The sequence below is a fragment of the Aspergillus saccharolyticus genome, assembly GCF_003184585.1.
Source record: "Aspergillus saccharolyticus JOP 1030-1 unplaced genomic scaffold BP01scaffold_52, whole genome shotgun sequence".
NCBI classification, from domain to species: Eukaryota; Fungi; Ascomycota; class Eurotiomycetes; order Eurotiales; family Aspergillaceae; genus Aspergillus; species Aspergillus saccharolyticus.
Window position 1 is genome coordinate 127,698 of NW_020290662.1, and position 25,539 is coordinate 153,236.

Sequence of the window (25,539 nt, forward strand, 5' to 3'; positions counted from 1 at the left end):
TGCTAGTTATTCCAACAGTAACAGTAATATCTGTGCATGGCAGATTTGATCCAGGGCGCGAAAAGGGCATAGCGCGAGCATGCCCCAGTCACTTGCACGAGAGCCTGATTGCCTATGGGTATTAGGTACGGAGTACTACTAAGTAGTTGTCATATTCTATTAAATGCTTCTCAGGTCCTCAAAAGTAGTCAGAATACTCCCAGGTTATAAGCTAGTGCCGAGCATGACCGCCTACCTAGAACAGAGCCCCAAGACTCCCATCATGGATGGCAGGTTGGCGAACCTGAATGGCAGCCTCGGTTCATAATAATCCAGTCGATGCACAGTATATAGTCGACTGCAATCACTTCCCAACAGACAAGGCAGTGAGTTTTCTCACTCGGATGCCTTTAATACGTAATTATGGAATGTGAAGAAGCAGACCCAACCACTCAAGCGGAGGTTGATGTCCTAATATTTGATTATCTTCTCTGCACAACAATCAACCGACTCCTGTGCCATGGAAAAGCACAGGCCGAAGGACATAGAGGGGATCACCAGAATATGAACTGGTACCTCAGAACCATTGACAGTATGTTCATTAAATCGTCATTGCCGCTACACTCGGCTTGGTCGAAGTCTAACAGTATGGTTGCGAAAACAGCGATGAGAAGAGTATTGTCAGAGTCAGATAACCTCACAAACGACGTTCGTGCCAAAGACCGACTATTGAGGTTTGCAGTTCTATTCTGTTGCCGGTATAATCTACTACAGAATGGTGCTGCGCAGGCAACGGCACCGGCATTAATAGCACACTTCCTCGCGCTCCACGAAGGAGTAGGGCGGAACTTGACAGAACTCAAAGATGCCATCTCGGCCCATCTAATTATGGAGGCCGCGACAGAGGAGCTCGGGGCGGCCGAGAGTCAATCTACCCCGAGGTCCGAGGAATGTATTCATCACGTGCAGCATGCCCTCGCCAAAGATACGATGGCGAAGGGACAACAAGGCTACCTGAGATATTTCCGGCCACCCCGCGGTCTTTCGCTAGAGATGCACCTAAAGAATATGTCAAGCATATTGCCTGCAGCCCAGCTTGCTCATGCTGTAATTGACTACCTGGTCAACATGATGAAATCTCTAGACCCACCCATACTGTTGCAATTGGAAAGAGGGAAACTCGATGGGCTTACCCGTGAAGAGACCAGGCTGCTGAAAGCAAGAATAGGACTCTGACGGTCCAAAAGCCGGTCGTCCCAATTCAAAGGTGACAAAGTAAGCTACAAAAGTAGCTGCAACGATGGGGTTCGCTACATGTGTGGCACAGACTGATTGTGATGACTGTTTTCTAAAATGAACGTATACAAAGCAATGTTCTACACGCCAGGATATCAGGAATAGGTGGAGATATGGCAGTGAACCCTGGGCCTCCGCTCTCATCGGTACACAAATCGTAGCATTTGACTCAGCCCAGCAGCATGCGACGCGGGTCCTCGATATACTCCTTGACCTAGATGTAAGTGGCGAAATTAGCTTCTGAGTGGAAAATGTGCTCCAAACTATATGACTGACCTTGACAAGGAAGGTGACAGCCTCCCGGCCATCTAGAAGCCGGTGATCATAAGTCAAAGCAAGGTACATCATCTGATTTGAGTGTCAGCACCAGGATAAGGGGCCGCCAAGACACAGCAGCGACTTACAGGTCGAATCTCGACTTTTCCATTGATGGCGACCGGCTTGTCCTTAATCGCATGAAGTCCAAGGACAGCTTGGCCAGGTTAGTCAAACGTTGCACATATCACCTCGAGGCGTAGGATCTTACCCGTCTGGGGAAGGTTAATGATCGGCGTGCCCATGAGAGAGCCAAAAACACCACCCTAAAGAGTTAGAAATACAACAGGAACCTATTTCGAGAATGGACATATTTGCTTACATTGCTGATGGTGAAAGAGCCTCCAGCCATATCTTCAATTGTCAACTTGTTGTCGCGCGCCTAAGCATATATTAGATCGGAATTCCATAAATTCACAGCCTTGGGTAGCTTACCTTTTTGCCGAGTTCCGCAATGGACTTCTCAATGCCAACAAGGTCCATGGTCTCTGCGTTGCGGACCACAGGTGTCACGAGGCCCTTCTCGGTGGCAACGGCTACACTGATATCAACATAATCACGATAGACGATAGTGTCACCACCATTTGGCCCTTCAATGGATGCATTGACTGCAGGGACGTCCTTCATAGCCAAGACGCATGCACGAGAGAAGGCGCTCATAAATCCCAGCTTAACGCCAGTCTTCTTCAGCACATCGTCCTTGTACAGTTTCCTAAATTCCATGAGTGACGACATGTCCACCTCGTTGAAAGTAGTAAGGGAGGCTGCCGTGTTCTGGGACTGCTTCAAACGCTCCGCGATCCTCAGTCTCATTCTATTCATCTTAACCTATACGCAGCGGGACATGTTAGCGACGTGTCAGGTCAGAAGATGATAAGATTGATGCCGACGAACCCTGCGCTCTTCGCGGCCCCCGATGCTGGATTTGTTATCTTCAGAGGTTTGCGACTTAGGTGCCGCAGGCTGCGATTTCTTAGCTTCGGTCTCCTTGGAGGTAGGCTTCTCAGGAGTAGGCGCCTTCGGGGCCTCAGACGTCTTTGGTTGCTCTGGCTCAGAAGCCGTGGGCTTCTCAGTACTGGCTGGTTCTGCAGGCTTTTGAGATGCCTCCTCTTCTTTCTTTGCTTCCGGAGCACCACCAAGTTCCAGCTTAACGAGGTCTTGACCAACCGTCACAGTGTCCTCTTCGCTGACCAAGAACTCCTTGATCGTGCCGGATTCTGGGGCATTGACAGAAACGTCAATCTAGTACCAGTCAGCCGTTACTGAATGTAGGAATGTCATGACTTTCACGCTTTAGTGTCACTGAGACGTTCGCACCTTATCAGTCTCAATTGTCGCAATCTCCTCGTCGCGTTCAACGTAATCCCCAACCTCTTATGACACAATCAGTGAACTATAGGACAAGAGTGCTCAGGAAACCATACGTTTCGAAAACTGCTTCAAGGTGCCTTCGGTGATAGACTCTGCCATCTGTGGGACCTTGACAATGGTATCCGCTCGAGTCGCAATGTTAGTACAATCGGTAAATCAGAGGGATGCCATACTTACCATAGGTTCTTACTTGATTGGCACCAAAAGGAGTAAATAGCAGTGGGCTATTGGTGAAATTACTGGACCTCTCTGAGCTTTCTGTTGCTATTGCAAGCAACCTGGTCGGGGAAAACTCACCCCAAACCCGTGAATCGTTGCGAACCGAGGTTCAGCCGACCAGCGATTTTGATGTTTTTCTGAAGGGCATTTGACGCAAAACTCCTAGGGTGACCGATGGAGACCGCGCGGAAAGCCTGGACATTACGAGGCAGAACCCGCAGGTGCTGCTCTGGCAGACGGTGGAAGGGCAATCGAGAAGCCATGGCAAACCAGGAATGCAAAAAGAAGGGATTAATAATATTGATGGAAGTAGGAAGGCAAGTTACAAGCTGGAGCCACCAAGTAAATTCGGGAAGTTGGGTGAAGTGACGATTACCCGGTCGTGGTCCAATGCAGATTCAATTGTCGAAGGTAGAGGGAGTGACGAAACTTATGTCGGAGTACGTGAGCTGGAGCCCGGGCCGAGACAACCGGAATCTCCCTATAGAGCAGCTGTGTTTTTCCTGCGACCGGCAAATGAACGGAGTATAATTATTACGCTGTTCCGGCTGCCTAAGCTCGCCAACTTGGCACTTCTCTGTACCCGTCGCAGCCAACCTGACATATGAGGTCGACCTCGAAACCGCGGGTTATATTATCGTCACCTTTTTCGTCGACCTCGACTTTCGCATACATCATGCCTCTCAGCGCTGCTGCGTACGTCTGTCGATCGAGAATCTTCCAGAGAGACTCTGACCTTCAATGACAGCTCCCTCTATCGACGGTCCCTTAAGCTTGCCCTAGACTGGGCTGTTCACCGTCAGGTTTGGCGAGGACAGGCAGTCTACATCCGCTCATTGTTCGACGCAAATAAGGACGTTCGCGACCCTCGTCAACAAAAGGTACCACTGAATCATAGCTACACGGCACAGAAATGTCTGAAGTAGACTGATCGTGTACCGATAGGTGCTATTGCAGGAAACCGAGAAGCTGCTAGAGACATGGAAGCACCCGGATCCCTATCGCGCGCCTACTGCCCCAGGAGGTATAAACAACGCTGGCCCAATCTAGCCAGAAGATCAACGTGCTAACTTTGTCCAGGCAGTAAGTGGGAGAGAAACCTTCCCGCGCCTCAGTTGCCTCGTAAGTCCCTGCGCCCTGTCGTTGGACACAGACCGTCCCGGTTTTCCGACTTACTGACAGACACACGAAGTTGCTTCCGAGCCTGCGGGTCATTGATCGTACTGGAGAAATTATACTAGTATATTTTGTAGTCGCGAACCAATTTAAGGCACTTGCATCAACACCTGCCTGACCAACAAACAGGGCGTAGATGATTTTCTAGCTGACACAAGGGGAGTCCCGCCGCATGTTGCCGAGATTATTGCCTTGAGCGCTACGTTGGCGCAGGATCAATTAAGTGAATGCATGAATAATTCTCGGTATCATTCCATGTCCGTAGACATAATGTACAACCATGAAACTAAAAGCTAAGAAGGGGAAAAAAAAAAAAAAAACAGAGCCATTAACGTGCCCAGACCAGAACCCCGTTATCACATCAATAAGAGAACCAATCCACGCCGAATCAGAAAACCCAAACCAAAGAAAAATTGCTCACAGCTCCTGGCTACCCGAACCCTTGCCACTCTTGGGGGTCTTCTTGGGCAGGAGGTCTAGATCCTGTCAGTGATGGCTCTAATCGAACGATAGTAAAGTGGGGCGTACTCTGATGAATGTTGGGGAGAACACCACCCTGGGCGATGGTGACGTGACCCAAGAGCTTGTTCAATTCCTCATCGTTTCTGATGGCAAGCTGGAGATGGCGGGGGATAATACGGGTCTTCTTATTATCACGAGCAGCGTTACCAGCCAATTCGAGGATTTCGGCGGCGAGATATTCGAGAACGGCAGCAAGATAGACGGGAGCGCCTGGTACCAGGTTAGAGGACGTATTGGTAAACTGGGGTATCCAGAACGTACCAGCACCGACACGCTGAGCGTAGTTACCCTTGCGGAGAAGACGGTGAACACGACCAACGGGGAATGCAAGACCGGCCTTGGACGAGCGACTGGAAGATAATAATATATTAGCTAAATGGAAGTCAACGGATATGGTCTGGGGCTCTCACGATTGGGCGTTCTTGCTGCCGCTGGCCTTGCCTCCAGATTTTCCTCCGGTCATTTTGTTTGTTTGTGGTTTTGAGAAACGTGGTAGAAGTAATACAGAATGATTTGAGTACGTTGGCAACAATGAAGGTAAGCTTATGGGGGTTGAGGGTTGACGGCGAACGCGAGGGAGCGGAGGACATATATAATAACGCGACAAGGGTGACGTTGGGCTACTGGGAAGCCTCTCAGATCACCCTCTCGCTTAGCGGGGCTGTCCAATCATAGAGGAGATCATATCGCCGCGCGCCCATGGCTTGGCGGAGATGAATTTGGCATGATTCGGATACAGGTTGCCGTATACGGTAAAGTCTCGTAATTATTAATCCATGTCTCAATACAGTCATACTAGCGTGATCTCAGTTATTTTGTAGCAGCATCTGACGCGTCCCCCACCCTTTAATCAAACAGATCATACGTATTCAATACCGTATCGAAATTCTGCTTCTTTCGTGGACCTCAGGATCAACTAGGCATTGCGAGCTGGTATAAGTAGCGCGCCTCTCTCGTCACCGCGTCTCCCTCATTCTAGTTCTCTTCTTCATCCTATCCTCAATACTACTCCACGCAGCAAGCCAACGCATCACTGTCTTCCCTCCAACCTTTTACTATCTCAACAACGGAATTTAAAAATGCCTCCCAAAGCTGCCGAGAAGAAGCCTAGCACTGGTGGCAAGGCCCCTGCTGGAAAGGCTCCCGCCGAGAAGAAGGAAGCCGGCAAGAAGACCGCCGCTGCTAGCACCGGTGACAAGAAGAAGCGTGGCAAGACCAGGAAGGAGACCTACTCTTCGTACATTTACAAGGGTATGTTTGTCATGTTTCAAAGGGCTTTTTACCACTAAGTTGACACTAATTTTTGCTCCAGTCTTGAAGCAAGTCCACCCCGATACTGGTATTTCCACTCGTGCCATGTCTATCTTGAACTCTTTCGTCAATGGTATGCTCCGAGATTGACTTTGATGGTGGGAGACCAAAGAAGCTGACTTGGTTTAGACATCTTTGAGCGCGTTGCTACCGAGGCGTCGAAGCTCGCGGCTTACAACAAGAAATCCACCATCTCGTCGCGGGAGATCCAGACCTCGTAAGTCCTCGTTATCTTTACCGATGGGTTAGAATCTAACAAGTGATAGTGTGAGGCTTATTCTTCCTGGCGAGTTGGCGAAGCATGCGGTGTCTGAGGGCACCAAGGCCGTCACAAAGTACTCTTCTTCTGCCAAATAAGCTTTCTGATTTCTTTCTTTGTTTCTGCGGGATTGTTTTTTTTTTTTTGCTACCTCGTCATCAGCAACGGTTCTGAGGTGGTGGGTCACAGGGTGTTCGCGGGATTTTTCTAATGTGTCATGGGATGGCTTTATTTTTTCCCCTTGGGCCAAATGTTTCTTATGGTTTTCGTGACATGAATACGGTGTAACATAACTCGGATCTGGGGTCGGTCGCGCGATTTTGCCGTCCCCAGCAGAATTCGATTTCTGAATTGATTTCCATATCCATGGGTACGTCAAAAGGAATTATCGGCTTAACTCGACTGACTGATGTCTTTCCTGAATGAGTTCTCGACGTTATATGCCGGGCATCTATTCTTCATCATCCAGTACTTCCACTTCATCCAGAGCATTCCTGTCCATGCTTACTGTGTTATCTACTTCGTCGATAACGTGGATTATAGCTCTTCCTTCAATGGACTTTACCCGTTCTTCCCAATCCTGCCAGTCCCCGCTGTTTCGGATGAGGAACCCTATCAGCATACTTGGATCCATATCCCGCATGTGAATCCTTCTCAGTCGTCGTGTGTGGTAGGTGTCGATCTCATCTTTCGAGTATGGATTGTTTGTGTCACGCTCTGGAATAGCAGGGCGGGTAAAGTGAGGATCGAGATAAAATAAATCTGACCCCTGGTGGCCTACAAAGTAATGCGAGGCCGAAGGACGTCCCCTAGATGAATTGATGAGATTGCCTCAATCAGGGAAAAGATATGTGGGCGCCTACCCTGCTATTCCCACCGACTGGGGAAATTGTAACGCAGCTTTAAGCCCGCTCCAGTAAACAGGAGTCACGCAATCAATGCCGAGTCTTATTCCGACAAGTATGAGGGTTGGCTGAATCTCGTCTGTACCATTACGGGCAACCTCCAGGAACCTATCGCGATATACCTCCCCGGTATCATTTGTGACGTATACGTTGAGAGATGGCTCTTTCCACGGACCAGAAAGGGCCCTAACAGGAAGATTAGCTTCTGGACCGTACAAAGGTGGGCCTTGCATACTCAATGCATCTGGCAGTTGCGGATGGCCCGAACCATTGCCCTGGGTATTTGCCGCATGATTGTGCACCATGCTGTACGAAGCGGTGAATTGAAAAGGGTGCACTTGGGGTGTCTGCAAAAAGTGATAGCAGTCTGGCTTCGTCTTCGAGTCTCTGCCCACGGCGCCAATCTACTATGGTATCAGCAAGGACACTCTGGCCGTCATTGAATTGTGAAGAGCAAGGTTGGTACCGCGCCCAAGGAGTAGCAAGGCCATTGTGTTGATTAACAGGCTCTGGCCCGACCTTATCATACAACCCCACCCAGTATCTGAGGTAAACCCTTCGGTGTCCAACAACTGACTTCGTAGTCGAACGCTTAGTGTCATGGAAGCATTGGCATCGTGGCCATCGGGTCTGGGTATCGGTATAAAATTTGAGCGGTAGGTCATCCATATTCTCGACTCAAAGTCTGAGATGAACGCCTCTGGCCAACTATGTTCTGCCGTACCCATTGTCCTTGAGGCGGTCGATACAACCACATCTCTCTCGTCCCCCTTTTGGCCGTCATCATCTACGCGATATGCAGGTATTAGTTGATGCACTGCCTCAGTTCCGACCTCTTTCCACGATCGATGCCTTGTGGCTGCAGGTGGGCTTACGAGTCTTTGACTGTGATGCTCTTGCCTCCGCTGAAGGGTATTTTACCCCTAGACACCAGATGGGTTCATGCGGTTGTCTGTCATTCTTGGGCTCGGGGTCCCAAATGTATTGCACGATGCGTTTGCTGCACCGGCCAATATCAACAGCATTCATGGCCGTTGTCTTCTCTCTGGGTTTGCGCAATGCTCATACCTGGCTCCTAGGAAGATGTATGGTTGTCACCGGGTGGGATGCTACGTCAGTACTCGGTGGGTGGGTGGGTCCAAGAGTTATCGTTCGGCCCGCTTCAGTCATGTGGGATGGCCATTTGAGCACGGTGTGCAGTACTACACGGTACCTGCTTGATGAAGCTCCCTATGAGTGTTTCCTGGCTAATGAGGTAGGTAGAAGCAGTCAATTCTTATTGTCTATTGAAATTCATATGCTGTGCAATGCTTTGGTAAGCAGGGGGCGCATTGATAGTTATTGCAAGTGAAGCACTGAGTCATGGGAAGTCGCCCTTAAGTCATCCACTCATGTATTATATATATGCAACTCAGTTACCCATGCCGTGACTGACCCTACCAGACTGACCCACCAGTAGTGGCTAGCTCCAGACATCGTCACAGTTTCGATTCAGGAATGAAAAATCACAGACATTTTGAATCAGTCAATAGTTCCGTAGAAGACCGCCAAGATGCACACAACAGCATCTTGACGATGAAATCATCTCGGGGTGCACCTATAAGATACCCACAATACAGTGGAGTGCAGGCCTCAGACCAACTCCGCAGTTACACACTCACCGCCCGCCAAAAAAAAAAGGAAACCTAAAGCCAACCCGCTAGGCTCAGCAAAGACATTGTCACCTGAATGAAAATTTAGCCCATTTTCTTCCAGCAATACGAACCGAATACTGCTACAATCAGAGGACACGGACAAATCGCAGCACAAGAATGCCTCGGTCCAAGATAAAAGCAAAAGGCAGAAAGTGCAGAGCCACGGACTCCAGCTTCCAAGGTAGTATCAGCAGCGCTGGCGTAGAAGACCTGCCGGTTCACACTAACGCCACCGAAGCTACAGGCAGAAACCATCTCACCCTACAAGAAGAAGCACGCAACACAGAGGGCCGCAACTCAAGGCGAACCAATGTTTCTCTTCGCTACCAAGCCGTACTGTTCGTCAGCGCAGGAAGCATACAACCTGACGAAGACCCGAACACGCGGTCTCCGGAACTCCCAGATGAAACTCAGGGCCTGCAAGCAAAAAAGCCATGTGAGGCAGCTACAACCCCAAGCTCATCACTGGAAATCCAACATTGCCGAAGTCATACAGGATCATCAGACGAAGACGTTGCAACGACAGCCAAGTCGGCCATGACAGACTGTGATCCGTGCCTACTCAACCCTGAAGATTCCAGCGAAGATGAGGTAGTATTTCCAGGGCGCCAGAATCAGTCCAACCAGTGGTATACCCTCGAAAATGGAGGGTCATCCCACACCGCGCCCACTTCCGCAGACACGGACAGGCCCATCAAGGAAACGCGGACCAACTGTTTGCTTGATGTGCGCCTGGGGAAAAGGTCGTCGATACAACTTGGCATGGTGGCCGGGGGTTTGCCGGTCGAACAGGGATTGGGTGATTGCTCAGATTACATTGATATCAGGTCCAACAGGGCGGAATCCAAGAAGAAGACGACGAAGCATTACATATCCGAAGAGGAGGCTATACTAGCTGACTATATCGCCAACATGGATGATGAGTATGTGATGCTGCACGATAGACAAACTAAGATGACATCTCGCGAGGTGGATTGCATTATACAGACGCGTGATTTTTCACCTTCCAGCATTAGGAGTGCCGGACTTGCCGACGAGGAGAAAGTATCCCATGATGAGATCGTCCGCCAGCGGTCCTCGCAGGAGGGCATTGACATAGCAGAATGTATGTACTACTTGTCTGCACCATGCATTCCTGTTCTGACGGCACCAGGTAATAATTTGGCGGGACCGAGGAGGCAAAACTCGTCAACTATCGGAGATACGAACGGACTCGATCGGGAAGGCGTTCAATTGATTACCACGCCGATCGACACGGCTGCCGAGAACGCCGATGAGAGAACGGAAAGAGCGGTCCCATCGGACGCTTCCTCTGACCTAGGTACCACCGACAGCAGAGAGTGGGAGACCGGCGATTATCATTCACATACAGAAAGAAGGCTAAATGAAGAAGAAAGCTTGATTGCATCGGCTACTGCGTTTGCCGACGCGCTAGATCTCGATCCCTACTATGGTTTTGATATTATGGATTTTAACCGGCCAAGCTTGAAGAAGAAAGCAAAGGGGAAGGGGCACGCCTTTGATGCAGCTGTATTCGAAAGTGACTTGGAGGCGGAACTTCTCAGCGCATGGCAAACCGATCGAGCCAAAAAGAGGTTGAGAAAGCAGCAAAGAGAGAAACTTCGCTCAGAAGGCTTGCTTGGCCGACGAAGCGGCGAACCAGATCTCAGAGTCAAGTACGCGAAAGGAATGGACATGGTTGAACTGAAGACGGAAATTCGACTTTTTCTGCTATCCACAAAAAAGAGGTATTTCCGATGTCCTCGTATAGTTGGAGTGTACACTAATTGGATGGCTCAACCAGCCTGGTTCTCCCTCCTATGGCGAAGCAACAACGAAAATTGGTGCATGAATTGGCAAATTCAATGGATCTGAATTCTAAATCACGTGGCAAAGGATCGAGCCGCTTCCCAATCTTAAATAAGACATCCCGAACTCCTGGTTTCACTCAGCAGAACATTCCTCAATTGGACCGCATGCTATCTAAGGGTGGGTTTGTCCAGCGAGACTTTAGGTCCGGGGGGCACCAGGCGATAAGATCAGCCAAGTCTCGACGCGGACGCCCCGACGCATCGGCATCATATATGGATGGTGAAGTCGTTGGTGCTTCTGCGCCAGAGATCGGCGCAGGAAACAGAGGAAGAGCCATGCTTGAAAAAATGGGTTGGAGCATCGGCACCCCCCTGGGTGCTAGTAACAACAAGGGTATCCTACAGCCGGTTGTGCATGTCGTCAAGAACTCTAGAACCGGCCTTGGCTAGACTGATATGTACTGTACACAGATGGCTGGACGAGCTTTGCTTCTCAAGCCGGTTGCCTATGACCCAGGTTGTATAAAATCTGTTTTTGTACTGTAGTTCATAATGGTTTTGAGCTGTGCTGGGGTCGCACAAGCGACATGAAGAGTTTCAGCAAACAGAGAAAAACTTGAAATAAGCGGGTAAATCACGCGTCGTCACTCAGTGTTAATTTTCATCTCCTTAATAGAGAACCCTTCAATTGCGGCTGAGCATGCCTAGAATTTCTGATATGAGTGAACAGTTGTGATTTAGAGGGAAAATCGGCACCACAGGTGATACAAATAATGTCCTGGGACTGATCCCTGGCTTGTTGGGCCTTTCTCAGACGTTTCTGCTTCGCTTTACCCAATTTTGTTGGAGGTGTCAATGTCTGGCTGTTTATATGGGTTGCTGCCAGAGACTGCGTTATATCATGCAATATGTCTGATGTATCCTGTGTACCATCCTGTGTCGTCAGGTGAAATTGGGTTTCCACGGAATTTCGAGGCGCATAGTCAACATCGCTGTCTGAGATGGTAATAGGCTCCTCAATTTCCTCAATCGAAGAGAAAGCTGCGCTGGCCCCAATAGTTTCTTCCTCGTCACGGTTAAGATTGGCATCTCCACTGTCTGTCTCCGGATATGTACTGCGATTCAGTGACTCGCAACTCGTCGAAGTCAATCGTGACCTGGGGTCCGCGCATGGCACACAGCCTGAACCATTGCATGGTGATGCGGTTGTTTCTTGCTTACTGTCGTTGGAAGTGAAACTGTCCACCAATCCCAGTTCCTTATTCTCGGCCCTCATTTCTTTCTGTAGCTGCCTGACGGCTTTGATATGTTTTTTGCTTCGTTCATGTGCCTCGAATTGCCTGGCACTTTTGAAGCTTTTGTCACATACGATGCAGTCAAAAATCTCTACCGAAGTATCTGAGATACTGTGATCATCATCCGAAACACTGCCAAAATGCTCTTCTGACCTTGCCCAGTCTGGAGCAACATAATCGCGGAACTTGGCTTGATTGACCGCCCGTGACTTAGCTGCTTGCGCAGCAGCGGACCGACGAAGAGTTTCTTGTCGCTGAGATTCGCTCTGAACACTTGAAATGTACCGTGGATCTCGCTTTTTGACGAATGCAACAAGAGACCTAACTGCATCGTTGAACTCCCGCATACCTTCATCGCGCAGACGTTTATTCTCTTTCTCCATCAGCCGCCTGACGCGACGATCTGGAGCTTCTGAATATCGATATTTATCCTTCCATGCGAACGTCTTCGTTGTTGAGAATCCGCTCCATACTGCATAAAATGGACGCACAACTTCTTCGAAGCCATCATCGTGGTGACCGAATGTTGGGTACTTTACTGCATTGATATTTTCGCCGCACAGACCCAGTTCTTCCTCCAGAGCAAGACGTGAAAAGATCTCGCGAAGACCACCATAAAATCCTTCAGGTGCATCAGAGAACTCCATTCGAGGGCTGAACTGTGAGAACAACCTGAAAATATCATCTGCTGTCGTAATCCTAGTGTTATTTGAGAGTCTGACATCTTCGAATTTGCCATCCTTCCCTAGAACGGCTTCTCGATGTGAATCATACCAGGCGCGCTCTTGAGGATCAGAGAGCACCTCGTAAGCAGCTTGGACCTCAGCAAATAGTTTTGTCGCGTTCTCAATATTGCCAAAATTCTTGTCGGGATGTAACTCAAGAGCTTTCTTCCGGTATGCTTTCTTGATTCTTGTCAAGCAGAGTGCACATGATGTCAGTCTTCCAGACAGCTAAACAGAATATGTAGATTCGACAAGCGGGGCAGAACGTTTGGTTGGCTTACTCCTCTCCAGATGCGTCTCGAGCAACCTGCAGGAGTTCATAATAATCAATTCGCCTGTCGACCGCCGGAGTGACCTCCTCATTATGCGCTGTGGAATAGTACTGGCCCATTTGAATAGTGATAATTTCTGTGGTTGCAATAGGGGTAGGCCGGATATGGACAAATTGTGCTGAGTAGGTAACCAAAGAGAATCAAACTCCGGCCCGCCTCATTCTGATTCGTGGTCATCAACCTCGGTTGCTCAACTCGTAGGTAACAACTAGTCAGTTGCTCCTTCCCCAGCCAAGTGTTAAGGTTACTTTTGACATATTCTCTTGAGTCACCATAGAATCCTTCACAGCGGAATGGTTTTGTCTCTTGATTGTCTTCCCGAAGAGTTGCTACAACATATTCTCCATTACTGCCAACCTTATACCACGGCTACACTAGAGCAGACAGCACGCCGGTTTCGTGGCGTAACAAATGAACCAGCATTATGGCGCCATTACTGTTTGAGTAATTTCGAGTTTTGGGCTCCTGAGCATGAACTTCCAAGGAGGCTAGCAGCTCCTATATCAGGAACAGATTGGAAGAGGCTTTACATTCTGAAGCATACGAGCTACCGCGCAACTTCACGCCTGCTGGATAGCATCATCTGCAGCCAGGTCGGAAGAATCCAGAAGTTCCAAGCAATCACAGACCTTGGGTTTGATGCTAAAGATGCTCTTTCACATAACCTTTTGGTGAGATCTAAGGCAGATGACCAATTGGCACGGAGGTTGGTACCAATGACCCATGCTGCCTGCCGACAACTCTTTAACCGTATATCTGCCATCAAAGATACTATGCTGGAGCAGTGTTGTCTTGTCTTCATCGAAGCTTTGCCATCCGCGAATGGGCAAAATTGAGAAGTGGGGAGCAAGTCTCTCTGAGCAGAGCACTTGCGGCGTTCGATCTCTTTATTTGTGAGAGTGGGTTTGGCAGTCTCGAGGAGGTAGGCACCGACCTCTGAGATGGCCTAGCGCCTCCTTGACTAACTTTCTCTTTTAAGGTTATCAGCAGGCTAGATCAGATCATTCCAATGTTGGTCGCCAATTACCCTGAAGTTCACCTGAAGACGAGCCGTGATAAGGCCAGGACGATTGCCAGATTCCTGAGAGCGAACAATCTCACTGGTATTGAACCGGGAAGGGGCTACCATTGCTTGGATCACAATTTCATAGGTGTTTCGCTGAAAGATCCATCGCATAATTCACTCCCCTTAGTTTCGGCTGCCATTTATTGCCATGTCGCACAGGGGCTAGGCCTGGACGCCCGGCCATGTGGATTCCCTTTCCATGTTCACGTGATTGTCACGCCACCAGTCGGGTTTGATATCGATGATCAGGAAGTCGAAGCTGGAACACGAGGGCCTCCAATTTATATGGATCCATTTAGGTCAGATGAAGAGACACCGGTCGCGGACTTACAACATCAGTTGAACTTCCTGGGAGCCTCTGCTGCAGAGGAAGCGATGTTCCTTGGTGATTCCGAGATATCAGAGATCGTACTTCGTTGCAGCAAGAACATTCTGAACTCTCTTCAGCGCGGTAGTAACTCCCGGCATGCACGGTCTGCATCGGTTGATTTGGTTAGTGCTAAATATGCGGCTCTCTGGTCATACATACTGCTTTCAGATCCAGCTCGGCCAATCGAATTGAGACAAAATCTGCCATGGCTGATGGAACTTCTAGCTATGGAATTTCCAGCCGATATAAATATGGTTGAGCAGTTCATCACTCCACTTTTTGACGGCACGGCTGAGTATAACCATATCTTGGAAAGCCTTCATGTTATGCGGGCTGTGGACAGTATTCCGAGAGAAATCAAAAGACGCTCTCCTCAAGATGATAGAGTCAAGTATCGAATTGGACAGGTCTGTAGGCATCGTCGATATGCATACAGCGCCATCATCACCGGGTGGGATGTGGAGTGTGGTGCAGGCGAACAGTGGATGAGGAGAATGGAGGTTGACCGTCTCCAAGACGGCCGACACCAGAGTTTTTACCGGGTACTGTGAGTGATAGCTCGTGCTTTACGGGTTACTATTTAATTCTGAAGCTGACAGTTTCAGTGTTGATGATAGAAGTGTTCGGTATGTTGCAGAGGAGAACATTGAGCCTATTATAACGGAGTTGATGGATTTGCCGCACACCCTTGTTGCAATTGCGGGCAGATACTTCAAAAGGTGGGATAGCAACAGGAGGGTCTTTGTGAGTAATATTAAGGATGAGTACCCTGATGATTAATTAGGTACGGGGTCAAGGACAGTACCGATCTGTATACCAAAAATTATTAAACTGTACTAATTTTCTTATTATAATACCAGTACAGAGGTGCGCGCCAAAAGTCTTCGCCCCCTTGGACCCACTTACCCGTTCGTTTCTGTAATGCCATGGTAACCATTCTATGTCTTTCTCCATACAAATTTCTATGTAATATATATAGCAGCATTTATTAACAAAAATTTATAAAAAATAGTTATCTAAAACACTAAAAATAAAGCTATTTAGATATATAGAAAGACTCTAAAGCCTTAAAATAATAGTCCTTCGCACAAATCAACCTATCTTAATAGTATATCTGTAGTTGATATGTTGGGCTCGAGGCCCTCCAGACGCCAAGTGTCGCTCTGTGGTGGTTCCGACCATGGCGAATTCTGCCGTTAGCTTCGGGCATTCTTTCGACGGAGTCGATTTCCGTCTCCATCTCATCATGATCAACATCATCATAATGAATAAGAAATCCTTATTACTGAACCATAATATATGGTAGCATGTCCTGCTTTATAATAATCCAGTGTTTCTTATTACTATAAAATTAGTTGTCTATAATATCTTTCAAGATATCTATTTATTATTCATTATTTTTTAGAGAATCTACTGATCTCTTTATTATCTATATATCTTGAGCTTACTATTTAACTAGACCAGAATCTTCTGATACAGACTATTATTTGTGTGGTTCATATTCTGAATACTATCTAAACTTATATATTATATTATGAGATACTATAATAGCTATATCTATTTCTTTCAAGATTATATAGATAGTACTATTTTACTCCAAGTATATTATAAGGGCTAGGATGGTGAAATAGCGTGATGAACGAATAGCCTTGCAAGGCCAAAGGTACCAGTTGATTGCCTGAAGGTGTTGCTAATCTGTCTAATCCACAAGTTACCTATTCTCTAAATAGAAGATCGCGGTCTGCTTACTTAGCTATTATATAACTAGTATCTAAAATCTACTATATAGATTTTTCTTTATAATTACTTATAAAGATTAAAAGAGGTACTTTAGCTTTTATAACTATTTTTCTTTTCTTATAGAGAAATATTACTTCTTATAATAATATTTTTAAAATCTTTTCTTTATAAATACTATTTATAGAAAGGTAGAATAATGAAAAAGATAGCTTTACTTTTTCTTATTTTATAGATAATATATTATATTATCTACTAGTCTACTTCTTTATAATATTTCAGATATATCTTTTCTCTATAATTAAGATAATTATTTTCTAGTAAATAGTATTAAGTTTCTCTTAATTTATCTATTTAAATTATCTAATCTACTTTAAAGTTAAGATTAATAAAGCTAACTTTATAGAATAAGAATTCTTTATTATATAAAAAGACTCTTTCTTCTTTTATTAAGATTTTTTTTTAAAAGTCTTTTTCTCTTTTTCTTAATATAAGTCTATTTATATATAATCTTTCTTTTTAATATTATAAATTATTAGTAAAATATTTTTTTAAATTTTAATCTTTTTATAAGCTTTAATAATCTTATAAACTTTAATATTTTTATAAATTTGAATATTCTAATTAACTTAATCTTCTTTATTAGAGCTTTTATAAACAAAAACTTTTTTCTATTATAATATATATATTTTTCTTTCTTCCTTTATAGAAATATTTTTAATATACTTTTATAGCTATTTTTTACTATAAATTATTTATTTCTACTACTAATATAATTATCTCTATGTGATAGGATCTACTTGTCAGGGTAGAAGGCCTGTTGACTAGGTAAGGAATCAACCACTAAACACTTATGGATTCGTCTAGTAATGACAAAGGTAGCCTATATCCATAAAATAGACTAATCCTTGAGGATCAGTAGCTTCCTGCAGAGGAATCAGCATCTTATAGATATTAGAAAGATATAGGTTTGCTATTAATAACCTCATAACTCCTATAACTACTATAGTATATTATTCTAATAATCTTACTTTCTATAATTAGATTATTCTATTATAAATAGCACTCTTCTTCACAGAGACGAGCTACCTAACTTAGGTATTGGAGATAACCTTATATATCCCAATTAGGAGCGGCGGGGACCCGGTAACAAAAGATAAGAAACCCATAGAGTAGATAATATTAACAGAATTACATGTCTTTTCTATATAGATTTACCAGTATTTAGTTATAATTACGTAGGTGGATCTGTTAAAAGAGAGTATAAATAAAAGAATCTCTTATATTATTCTTATTATTCTTTTCTCTTCTCTTTATCCTCTTTACTTCTTATATTACTTATCTATTAGTTAATACTTTAAGTATTCTATTATATCTTTTTATATTCTATCTACTAGTATATTATATTCTTTATATTAGACTTTTAATATACTAGATAGAACAACTAGTATATATTACTACTACTATACTTCTATAACTACTTAATCACACCCTATACACGATATAGTAATTAGACCCTATTAGTTATAGTATATATATTATCTCTGGATCTTATTAAAGCACTTCAAACCTAAAAATATAGATAAATAGAAGGCCTTTACAATTAACTATATTTTAAATAAATAGGAATTTATCCTATACTAACAGTGTTACGGCTGCCAAGGTAGATATAAAGTAGTAGGGATTTGTAAACCCCTTTAGATATACTTTAGCTAATATACTTAGATATCTACTAGTATACTTAGGAATATAGCTGAACTTATAGAGCTTCTAGACTAGTACTATAGTTACTTTTTTTCTAAAGCTGAAGATAAGAAGAATAAAGCTTCTATTAACTTTAATAGAAAAGTTCTTTATACTATAAATAAAAGTATAGTATATCTTAGAAAGATCTTTATATAAATAGTAACTATATACTATTAGTACTATAGTTTATTAGTAGTATAGAAAATAGTTTATAAAGATAAACTTATTTAGTAACTAATATACTAATACTTTACTAGTAATATATAACTAATTATAAAGTATTTCTAGTCTATTAATATAGAATTATTAGAATAGATATTAAGAGGCTTTATCTTATATCTAGAGATTCTAATTATATTCTTTAAGTCTTAGCTAAATAGTTATTCTATACTAATATCTTAGATATAATTAGGCTCTAGTTTAAAGAAAAATAGCTAGATAATATTCTTATTTAAATATTTAGAGATTTTTTAGTTATCTTAGATAAGTTATAAGACTAACTTATCTTAGTTTTATAATAGAAAAGATACTAAATTATAGTATTATAAGAGTTTTAGTATATATAGATATAATCTATTATCTTATAATAGTATAATTAATATATCTATTAGTATACTAGAGTATATAATAAAATACTATAAGATATTATATAATTAAATATATCTATAAGATATATATCTAATACCTCTAATTACTTAGTAATACTTTACTAGAATTTAGTATACTTTTACTTCTAATACTTTCTTTAGTAATTTCTAATATATTCTTATATATTTATTATATTTTTACTAGAAATCTATTAGTTATACTTACTTAGCTATTTCTTTTATTTAATATTATAATAATCTTAACTATTATAATATTAATAATTTTTAATCTCTTTAACTTTCTATTTATCTTTATTATCTAACTCTAGTATAAGAAGTAGTTCTTTATAGTTTCTTTTTATATTCTACAGCTCTAGTAGAGAAATATAGAATATATTATAAATTTATCTATATTCCTTAGATAGATATAAGTAATATACTTAGATTCTAATATATTTAAGAATCTAAAAGAATACTATAAACTTTAGAGCTAGCTTTCTTAATTCTTTAAGTTATAGATTTTAGATTAATAGCTTAACTAGATCTCTTTCTTTAAAGTAGAATAGTTTTCTATACTTATTATAGTATTTTTTTTACTTTTCTATAGCTATTTATTATATCTTTTATAGTTATTCTTTTACTTTTTAAAGTCTATTAATTTTATCTTATACTACTAGAATCTTCTTATATTAAGAATTACTCTTAATTTAAATATAGAAGTTAGAGAAATAGGTAAATAAAATATAATTAGATAATTATCTAGTAGTTATATTATTTATATTATTATAAGTAAACTAAGTAGTTTATAGTATTATAAGCTAATTTACTTTAAATTAACTTAAATAATAATATAGATAGTATTTAAGTATCTGATTTATTCTTTCTATTTAACTATTAGTTTAAGAGTAATATATTATTAAAAGCTTTAAGATAATATAGCTATTATAATATAAATTTAATTAGAATTTACTTATAAAAATAGATTCTTAATCTAATATAATACTATTAGATAGTCTAAAGATTAGTTTAATCTTTTAGTAGAAGAGTTTAGTAAGATCTAGAGTAGTAATTATAAATAAGACTAAAAAGAAAAGTAAATATTTTAAAAAATAGTTAACTATAACTAAGATAATATTAATAATCTTTCTAGACTAAATAACTAAAGATAGTTCTATAATAAAATCTATTATTAATTCCTTAAAAGAATAAGATAATATTAGTAGTAATTTAAGTTTATTATATAACTAATACTTTAGAGTAGTATTCTCTTAATATATTAAATAAGTTTAAATATACTAGGCTATATTATAATATAATTTATTTTAGTAGAATTTTCTATATAATAATATCTCTATTTAGATCTTTCTAAATTATTCTACTAAGAGATTATTATAGTATAGATAAATAAGTATCTAATATAAGATTTCTAAGAATAGTATATAAAAATAATTCTTAAAATAAATATAATTTATAGAATTAATATTCTAGTTCTTTTAGTCTAATTAGTTTTATTTAATAATAGTCTTTTATCTTTATATCTCTAGATCTTTATTTTATAAATATAAGATCATTTTCTAGAGCTTAGAATTATATATATCTAAGTATAAAACTTCTATAGTATATATATATATTACTATAGATTAGAGAATAAATCTTTCTTAAGATAAGTTCTTCTAAGTAGTCTAGTTAACTATCTCTATACTAGCTTAACTATTAGAGTTCTTCAAGCTTAGTACTATATAGATATTATACCCAGGATATCTCTATATATTATAAAGTTTAAACTAGGATTTCTCTTTAACTAGATTTTTAATTATTAAAAATAATATATCTATAAAATACTCTTAAATTAGGGTTAAAAGCTTCTCTTATAGAGTAGATTTAATTTAAATTTCTATAAATACTCTAGAGAATCTATCTACTAGATTAGATTTTCTTATTCTATATTTAATAATAAAGTTAAAAGAAATTAAAAATATAAATTATTAGACTTATCTTCTATTAATCTTAGTCTAATATATAAATAATTATAAATTAAAATAATTAAATAAAATCTTAATAGTTTAAAAAGTACTCTTAAGATATTATATCTATTATTTAAATAAATAAATAATAATAAATAGCTCTTAATCTAGAGTACTATAGTTTAGCTTAGTACTAGAGAACTTATATAACTAAAAAATAATTAAATAAAATATACTTTTATTATTAGACTAGAATAGAATTCTATTTATTTCTTCTTTAGAGATATTAGTTTCTAAGTATTAGGATTTTATAGAATTAAAATATATTAAAAGAGATACTTATTAAAAGATAGTAATTAGATAATAAAAAATAATTCTTTTATATATATTTAAATAAACTAGTTCTAGTTTTTATCTATTAACTATACTATAGAGTAAGAAGATAAGAAATAATATAATATAAGAATAGTCTCTAATAAAATATTAATAGAAGTTATAGAATCTTAAGAAGACTTAGATATTATAATAACTCTTAGATATTAGTTATAAAATAATATTATTTATATACTAAGAATCTATAGAGATATCTTTACTATTAATAATATATTCTAGAAATTTAACTTAAGATTAATAAAAGAAATACTTTAAGAATTTAGTATAGAGCTAAGCTTCTTAAAGTCTTTTAAGTATTTAATAGATATATTTTATATAGAAGTCTCTATCTAATAAAAAGATAAGAATATTATCTAGATATACTATATAAAAATTATTAAAGAGTCTATAAGGTATAGTATATATATAGTTTTAAAAGATTATTAGAGTATTAGTTAGTCTAAATAGTATAACTATATACTTAAAATAATTATATCTTATATAGAATATAGTCTTCTATTTATCTTTCTCTTTGATATAGATCTAATAGTAGATATCTAGAGAAGTATTTATTTTCTAAAACTCTATCTAGAATCTCTAATATAAGAAATAAAGAATAATAATTCTTAATAGAAATCTTATTAAGACTTCTATAGTCTATATAAAGATATAAACTATTATTCTTTTTAGAAATAAATAAGATAAGAGCTCTAGTAGAACTCTTAGAAGATTAAATATACTTTAATTTAAGATTCTTATTAATATAATTATATAGGATTTTAAGCTTAGTCCTGGATAGAGAATATATTAGACTATATAAGAGTATCTTACTAGTCTTAAGATTAATAGTATAGTCTATAGGACTATAAGAGAGTAGTTACTAGAAAAAGTTTATAGAAAATATATCTTAGAACTCTTAAAATTTAATTAATATTAAATTAGAATTTAGAAGTAGATTATAAGATTTATTCTTAGATAACTAAATATTCTTAGAAAGCTTAATAAGAGTATATATCTTAGCTTAATTTTAGATTACTCTAGTAAACTAAGTAGTAGAGAGAAGTAAGATAGATAATATACTAAACTATTACTAATAATTAAAAGATAATAAGTTAATATATAAATTCTAGAGAATAGTTATTAATAGTAGAATTAGACTTCTATCTAGTTAAGGATCCCTATTAATTCCTATATAATACTATTTAAAAATATAGATACTTTCTTATAAATTAGTTATAGTAATAGAGATCTTCTATATACTATAAGTAGAGATTATAGTCTAGTTAATAGCTTTAATTCTAGAGGTAGTAACTAAAGTATATTAGAGATAATATATCTTAGTAAATTAGTAGCTAATAATATCTATTTTAGTATAACTATTAAGATCTATAAAGATTTTAAGACTATTTTAGATATAGATAAAAATATAAAAATAATATATAGTCTCTACTATAGATAAAGAAGTTAAAATTATAAAGATTACTTTAACTTCTTATCTTTTTTCTCTAATTCTAAAGAAAATAAATAGACTTTAGTAGATTAAATCTTCTTATCTTTAATAGAATAGTAGTTTATAAAATAATAAGTACTTTTATATATAAAAAAATATAATTAGTTACTATTCTTTCTAATAGGATTTTTCTTATAATTCTAAGTATTATTTTTAGCTGATTTATTACTATAATTTTATAATTATTTCTATAACTTATAGCTATTAAATTAATTATTATTTTATTTATACTTTTCTCTATTATTCTAGAGTTTATAATAATAAGTAGTAATAGCTACTATTCTATTCTATTCTTTAGATAGATTAGAAATATATTTCTAAATATAATAATTTAATTCTAAAAGAAGTTTAGTAAAGTATAATAAAATTCTCTCTCTTTTAGCTTAATAGAGAAAATACTATTCTAAAGTATTAAAATAAATATAGAACTCTCTTAGATTCTAGTCTTATTACTAGTATACTTATTTAAGTTAAGCTATTATATTAGATAGAAGTATTATAATATTTTAGATTAAGATAAGAATCTAGTTCTTAAATTAGAATTATAATTTCTTAAAATATTATTTTTCTTATAAGATCTTATTAGTAATAAATTAGTACTATCTCTATTTATATACTAGATCTATATAACTAATAGTAGTAATAATCTTATATTTATCTAATAAATACTTTCTAGGGACTCTCTAAAATATATATTCTAAATTAATAATCTATTTCTAATATTTCTAAAGATTAAAATTTAATATAAAATAAGAAATATTAGTAAACTTAATTTCTCTCTTATTCTTATCTAATTTAAAGAAGAATAGATAGTATCTTAATAAGATTTTTATTAGAAAAATAATTTTCTTAGAAATAGATTATTCTTTAGTATAGATTATTAGTCTACTCTAATTAATATATATAGTCCTTAAGTTATTAAATTTCTTTAATAGTAGAAATTATATTTAATAATAATTCTATATTAATTTAATTACTAATTATCTCTAGTTTTTTATTATCTTAGTATAGTAGTATCTTTCTTAGATAGTTAAAAAGAAAAAATCAGAATATAATATAATCTATTTATTAGAATAGAAGATCTATTAACTAGATAAGAAATCAACTACTAAATACTTATAGATTTATCTAGTAATAATAAAGATAGCCTATATCCATAAAATAAACTAATCCTTGAGGATCAGTAGCTTCCTGCAGAGGAATCAGCACCTTATAGGTGTCGGGAAGGTGTAGGTTTGCTATCAATGACCTCACGACTCCCATAACCACTGTAGTACGTCATCCTGATGATCTTACTTCCCATAGTTAGGTTATTCTATCACACTCTACTTTAGTCTAGATAAATATTATAATTCTTTTCTTTTAGATTTAGCTAATAATAGTTAATATAGTATAAGCCTCCTCTTCTCTATTAAGAAGATTAAAGAGACTACTCCTATTTCTATAACTATTATTACTACTACTCCTGCTTCTACTTCCACAAGTACTACCGCCACTGCTCCTATAACTACCACTACCACTACTGCCACTACCACTACTACCACTATTACTACCGCTACCACTGTGACTACTACTACTACTCCTGGCTCTGGTCCTATAACTACTACTATCATCATCCTCCCCTTGTATACTATAATATATATAAGAAGAAATCAGATAATATAATTAATAATAGTAAATATTATAGTAGCTTTTATGGCTTCTATTCTTCTACTCTCTAGATCTCTTCTATCTTCTATAGATATATCTAGAACTTAATAGAACTAGCTAGTACTCTATAAGTAGACTACTAATAAAGAATGGAATATCTTTTTCTTTATTAAACTATCTTCTATAGTCTAATTTATAGATTATTTAGAGATAATATCTATTATAGTATCTAATCTTTTTTTTTAAATAGATTTATAGTCTCTATCAAATTATAAGTAGATTTAAATCTATAAGTCTATTATATAGTCTATACTATATATTAAATAATTAAATTCTAGATAACTAATTATCTTAATCTAGTTTTATAAGAATATTCTTATATCTTAGACTAATTAATAGTCTTTATCTAATTAAATATATAAATACTACTATAACTTCTTCTCTAAGTGCATATTCTATAATTATATTAGTAGAGAAATTGACTAGAAGTACAATAATTACTTATATATAAGTAGTAAGTACTATTCTTTTATAAAATAGAATTATACTTTTATATATTCTAGCTTTTAGTCTTTATAAATAAGTACTATAACTTATATTAGATATAAATAATAATTTTTAATAATAATAATATACTATTTATATATAATTATCAGCATTTTCTTAGTTATTAGTTAAGTTTTTTATATCTATATAACTTGAATTTCTTATATATTTATAAATAATATAGATTTATAATAGATTTCTATATATTCTGATTATTATAATAGTTTTTTTATTTTATTAATATCTTAGTAATTCTTTTATAATATTATAAAACTATTAATATTTCTAGATAATATTTATAATTCTTAGAATTTCTATTTTCTTATAATAAATATTCTTATGAATCTATATTTTCTATAATATAATATTTATAGAGTAATAGGATATAGAATATATTATATATTTATTAATCTATTAGTAGTTTTATATAATAGATTTATTTATTTATTCTTTCTACTATATAAAATAACTTTTAATAATATTAGTTTAATTTCTTATATATTTTTTTTATAGTAGATTTTTTATAGATAACTATATCTTCTAATCTACTATAAATATAGTAGTTCTATAACTTCTATTATAGAAATCCTTCTAGTACTTATAAATCTATTCTAGATTTATAATTATCTAATCTCTTACTTTTCTAATTTTATAGATATAGTCTATTAATTCTTAAATTAGATTATTTAGAATCTATAAATCTAGAATAATTATTTATAAATATTATATAGTTATTATAAAGAATAGAGAATATATAATAAATATCTATAAAGAATTATTA

General features: G+C 37.8%; 9 protein-coding genes across 9 annotated transcripts; 5 read left to right on the forward strand and 4 right to left on the reverse strand.

Moving 5' to 3' along the window:
* The first annotated feature begins 236 nt into the window (after positions 1–236).
* Positions 237–1,642, forward strand: BP01DRAFT_186981 (uncharacterized protein). The gene is made up of 3 exons (XM_025570912.1): positions 237–571; positions 644–1,495; positions 1,561–1,642. Exons 1-2 carry the CDS (start codon positions 403–405, stop codon positions 1,213–1,215), a joined length of 741 nt encoding a protein of 246 aa, XP_025427134.1. The 5' UTR covers positions 237–402; the 3' UTR covers positions 1,216–1,495; positions 1,561–1,642.
* On the reverse strand, positions 1,182–3,653 carry BP01DRAFT_349923 (putative dihydrolipoamide succinyltransferase). Its single transcript, XM_025573771.1, has 11 exons — positions 3,259–3,653; positions 3,139–3,185; positions 3,015–3,086; positions 2,908–2,963; positions 2,485–2,832; positions 2,026–2,418; positions 1,913–1,972; positions 1,802–1,856; positions 1,680–1,747; positions 1,552–1,623; positions 1,182–1,489 (listed from the first exon to the last, which is right to left on the reverse strand). Exons 1-11 carry the CDS (start codon positions 3,441–3,443, stop codon positions 1,445–1,447), a joined length of 1,401 nt encoding a protein of 466 aa, XP_025427135.1. The 5' UTR covers positions 3,444–3,653; the 3' UTR covers positions 1,182–1,444.
* A 203-nt stretch (positions 3,654–3,856) lies between these two features.
* Positions 3,857–4,398, forward strand: BP01DRAFT_386728 (NADH dehydrogenase [ubiquinone] 1 beta subcomplex subunit 9; the record flags this gene model as incomplete). The annotated part of the gene is made up of 5 exons (XM_025577686.1): positions 3,857–3,876; positions 3,929–4,061; positions 4,126–4,204; positions 4,261–4,302; positions 4,373–4,398. The coding sequence occupies 5 exons, from the start codon at positions 3,857–3,859 to the stop codon at positions 4,396–4,398; spliced, it is 300 nt and encodes a 99-aa protein (XP_025427136.1).
* A 310-nt stretch (positions 4,399–4,708) lies between these two features.
* Positions 4,709–5,341, reverse strand: BP01DRAFT_328517 (histone H2A; the record flags this gene model as incomplete). Its single annotated transcript, XM_025572950.1, has 4 exons — positions 4,709–4,832; positions 4,885–5,088; positions 5,140–5,228; positions 5,289–5,341. The coding sequence occupies 4 exons, from the start codon at positions 5,339–5,341 to the stop codon at positions 4,774–4,776; spliced, it is 405 nt and encodes a 134-aa protein (XP_025427137.1). The 3' UTR covers positions 4,709–4,773.
* Positions 5,342–5,738: 397 nt separating this feature from the next.
* On the forward strand, positions 5,739–6,702 carry BP01DRAFT_187219 (histone H2B family protein). Its single transcript, XM_025570913.1, has 4 exons — positions 5,739–6,129; positions 6,191–6,262; positions 6,319–6,406; positions 6,456–6,702. The coding sequence occupies exons 1-4, from the start codon at positions 5,958–5,960 to the stop codon at positions 6,544–6,546; spliced, it is 423 nt and encodes a 140-aa protein (XP_025427138.1). The 5' UTR covers positions 5,739–5,957; the 3' UTR covers positions 6,547–6,702.
* On the reverse strand, positions 6,493–8,584 carry BP01DRAFT_328521 (cysteine protease ATG4). The gene is made up of 5 exons (XM_025572951.1): positions 8,229–8,584; positions 7,820–8,140; positions 7,589–7,760; positions 7,312–7,539; positions 6,493–7,257 (listed from the first exon to the last, which is right to left on the reverse strand). Exons 1-5 carry the CDS (start codon positions 8,380–8,382, stop codon positions 6,900–6,902), a joined length of 1,233 nt encoding a protein of 410 aa, XP_025427139.1. The 5' UTR covers positions 8,383–8,584; the 3' UTR covers positions 6,493–6,899.
* A 580-nt stretch (positions 8,585–9,164) lies between these two features.
* BP01DRAFT_408342 (putative R3H and G-patch domain protein) lies at positions 9,165–11,414 on the forward strand (the record flags this gene model as incomplete). The annotated part of the gene is made up of 3 exons (XM_025578813.1): positions 9,165–10,156; positions 10,226–10,795; positions 10,852–11,414. 3 exons carry the CDS (start codon positions 9,165–9,167, stop codon positions 11,306–11,308), a joined length of 2,019 nt encoding a protein of 672 aa, XP_025427140.1. The 3' UTR covers positions 11,309–11,414.
* A 128-nt stretch (positions 11,415–11,542) lies between these two features.
* BP01DRAFT_418982 (putative C2H2 finger domain protein) lies at positions 11,543–13,320 on the reverse strand (the record flags this gene model as incomplete). The annotated part of the gene is made up of 3 exons (XM_025579367.1): positions 13,160–13,320; positions 11,615–13,065; positions 11,543–11,571 (listed from the first exon to the last, which is right to left on the reverse strand). The coding sequence occupies exons 1-3, from the start codon at positions 13,267–13,269 to the stop codon at positions 11,543–11,545; spliced, it is 1,590 nt and encodes a 529-aa protein (XP_025427141.1). The 5' UTR covers positions 13,270–13,320.
* Positions 13,321–13,399: 79 nt separating this feature from the next.
* BP01DRAFT_349942 (YccV-like-domain-containing protein) lies at positions 13,400–15,572 on the forward strand. Its single transcript, XM_025573772.1, has 4 exons — positions 13,400–13,916; positions 13,979–14,132; positions 14,190–15,193; positions 15,252–15,572. The coding sequence occupies exons 1-4, from the start codon at positions 13,504–13,506 to the stop codon at positions 15,424–15,426; spliced, it is 1,746 nt and encodes a 581-aa protein (XP_025427142.1). The 5' UTR covers positions 13,400–13,503; the 3' UTR covers positions 15,427–15,572.
* Positions 15,573–25,539: the final 9,967 nt, after the last annotated feature.

Bases quoted from the DNA above. Each gene is read 5' to 3' on its own strand.
- BP01DRAFT_187219 (XM_025570913.1), top strand. From the start codon at position 5,958: ATGCCTCCCAAAGCTGCCGAGAAGAAGCCTAGCACTGGTGGCAAGGCC. The intron at 6,263-6,318 runs GTATGCTCCGAG...GACTTGGTTTAG, and splicing joins CTTGAACTCTTTCGTCAATG to ACATCTTTGAGCGCGTTGCT. The intron at 6,407-6,455 runs GTAAGTCCTCGT...AACAAGTGATAG, and splicing joins TCGCGGGAGATCCAGACCTC to TGTGAGGCTTATTCTTCCTG.
- BP01DRAFT_186981 (XM_025570912.1), top strand. From the start codon at position 403: ATGGAATGTGAAGAAGCAGACCCAACCACTCAAGCGGAGGTTGATGTC. The intron at 572-643 runs GTATGTTCATTA...TTGCGAAAACAG, and splicing joins GTACCTCAGAACCATTGACA to CGATGAGAAGAGTATTGTCA.
- BP01DRAFT_349923 (XM_025573771.1), bottom strand. From the start codon at position 3,443: ATGGCTTCTCGATTGCCCTTCCACCGTCTGCCAGAGCAGCACCTGCGG. The intron at 3,186-3,258 runs GTGAGTTTTCCC...TTTCACCAATAG, and splicing joins CAACGATTCACGGGTTTGGG to CCCACTGCTATTTACTCCTT. The intron at 1,748-1,801 runs GTAAGATCCTAC...AACCTGGCCAAG, and splicing joins CATTAACCTTCCCCAGACGG to CTGTCCTTGGACTTCATGCG.
- BP01DRAFT_349942 (XM_025573772.1), top strand. From the start codon at position 13,504: ATGGTTTTGTCTCTTGATTGTCTTCCCGAAGAGTTGCTACAACATATT. The intron at 13,917-13,978 runs GTTGGTACCAAT...CTGCCATCAAAG, and splicing joins GATGACCAATTGGCACGGAG to ATACTATGCTGGAGCAGTGT. The intron at 14,133-14,189 runs GTAGGCACCGAC...TTCTCTTTTAAG, and splicing joins GGTTTGGCAGTCTCGAGGAG to GTTATCAGCAGGCTAGATCA.
- BP01DRAFT_328521 (XM_025572951.1), bottom strand. From the start codon at position 8,382: ATGAATGCTGTTGATATTGGCCGGTGCAGCAAACGCATCGTGCAATAC. The intron at 7,761-7,819 runs GTACCAACCTTG...CTGATACCATAG, and splicing joins CTTGCTACTCCTTGGGCGCG to TAGATTGGCGCCGTGGGCAG. The intron at 7,540-7,588 runs GTATGCAAGGCC...TCTTCCTGTTAG, and splicing joins GCAACTGCCAGATGCATTGA to GGCCCTTTCTGGTCCGTGGA.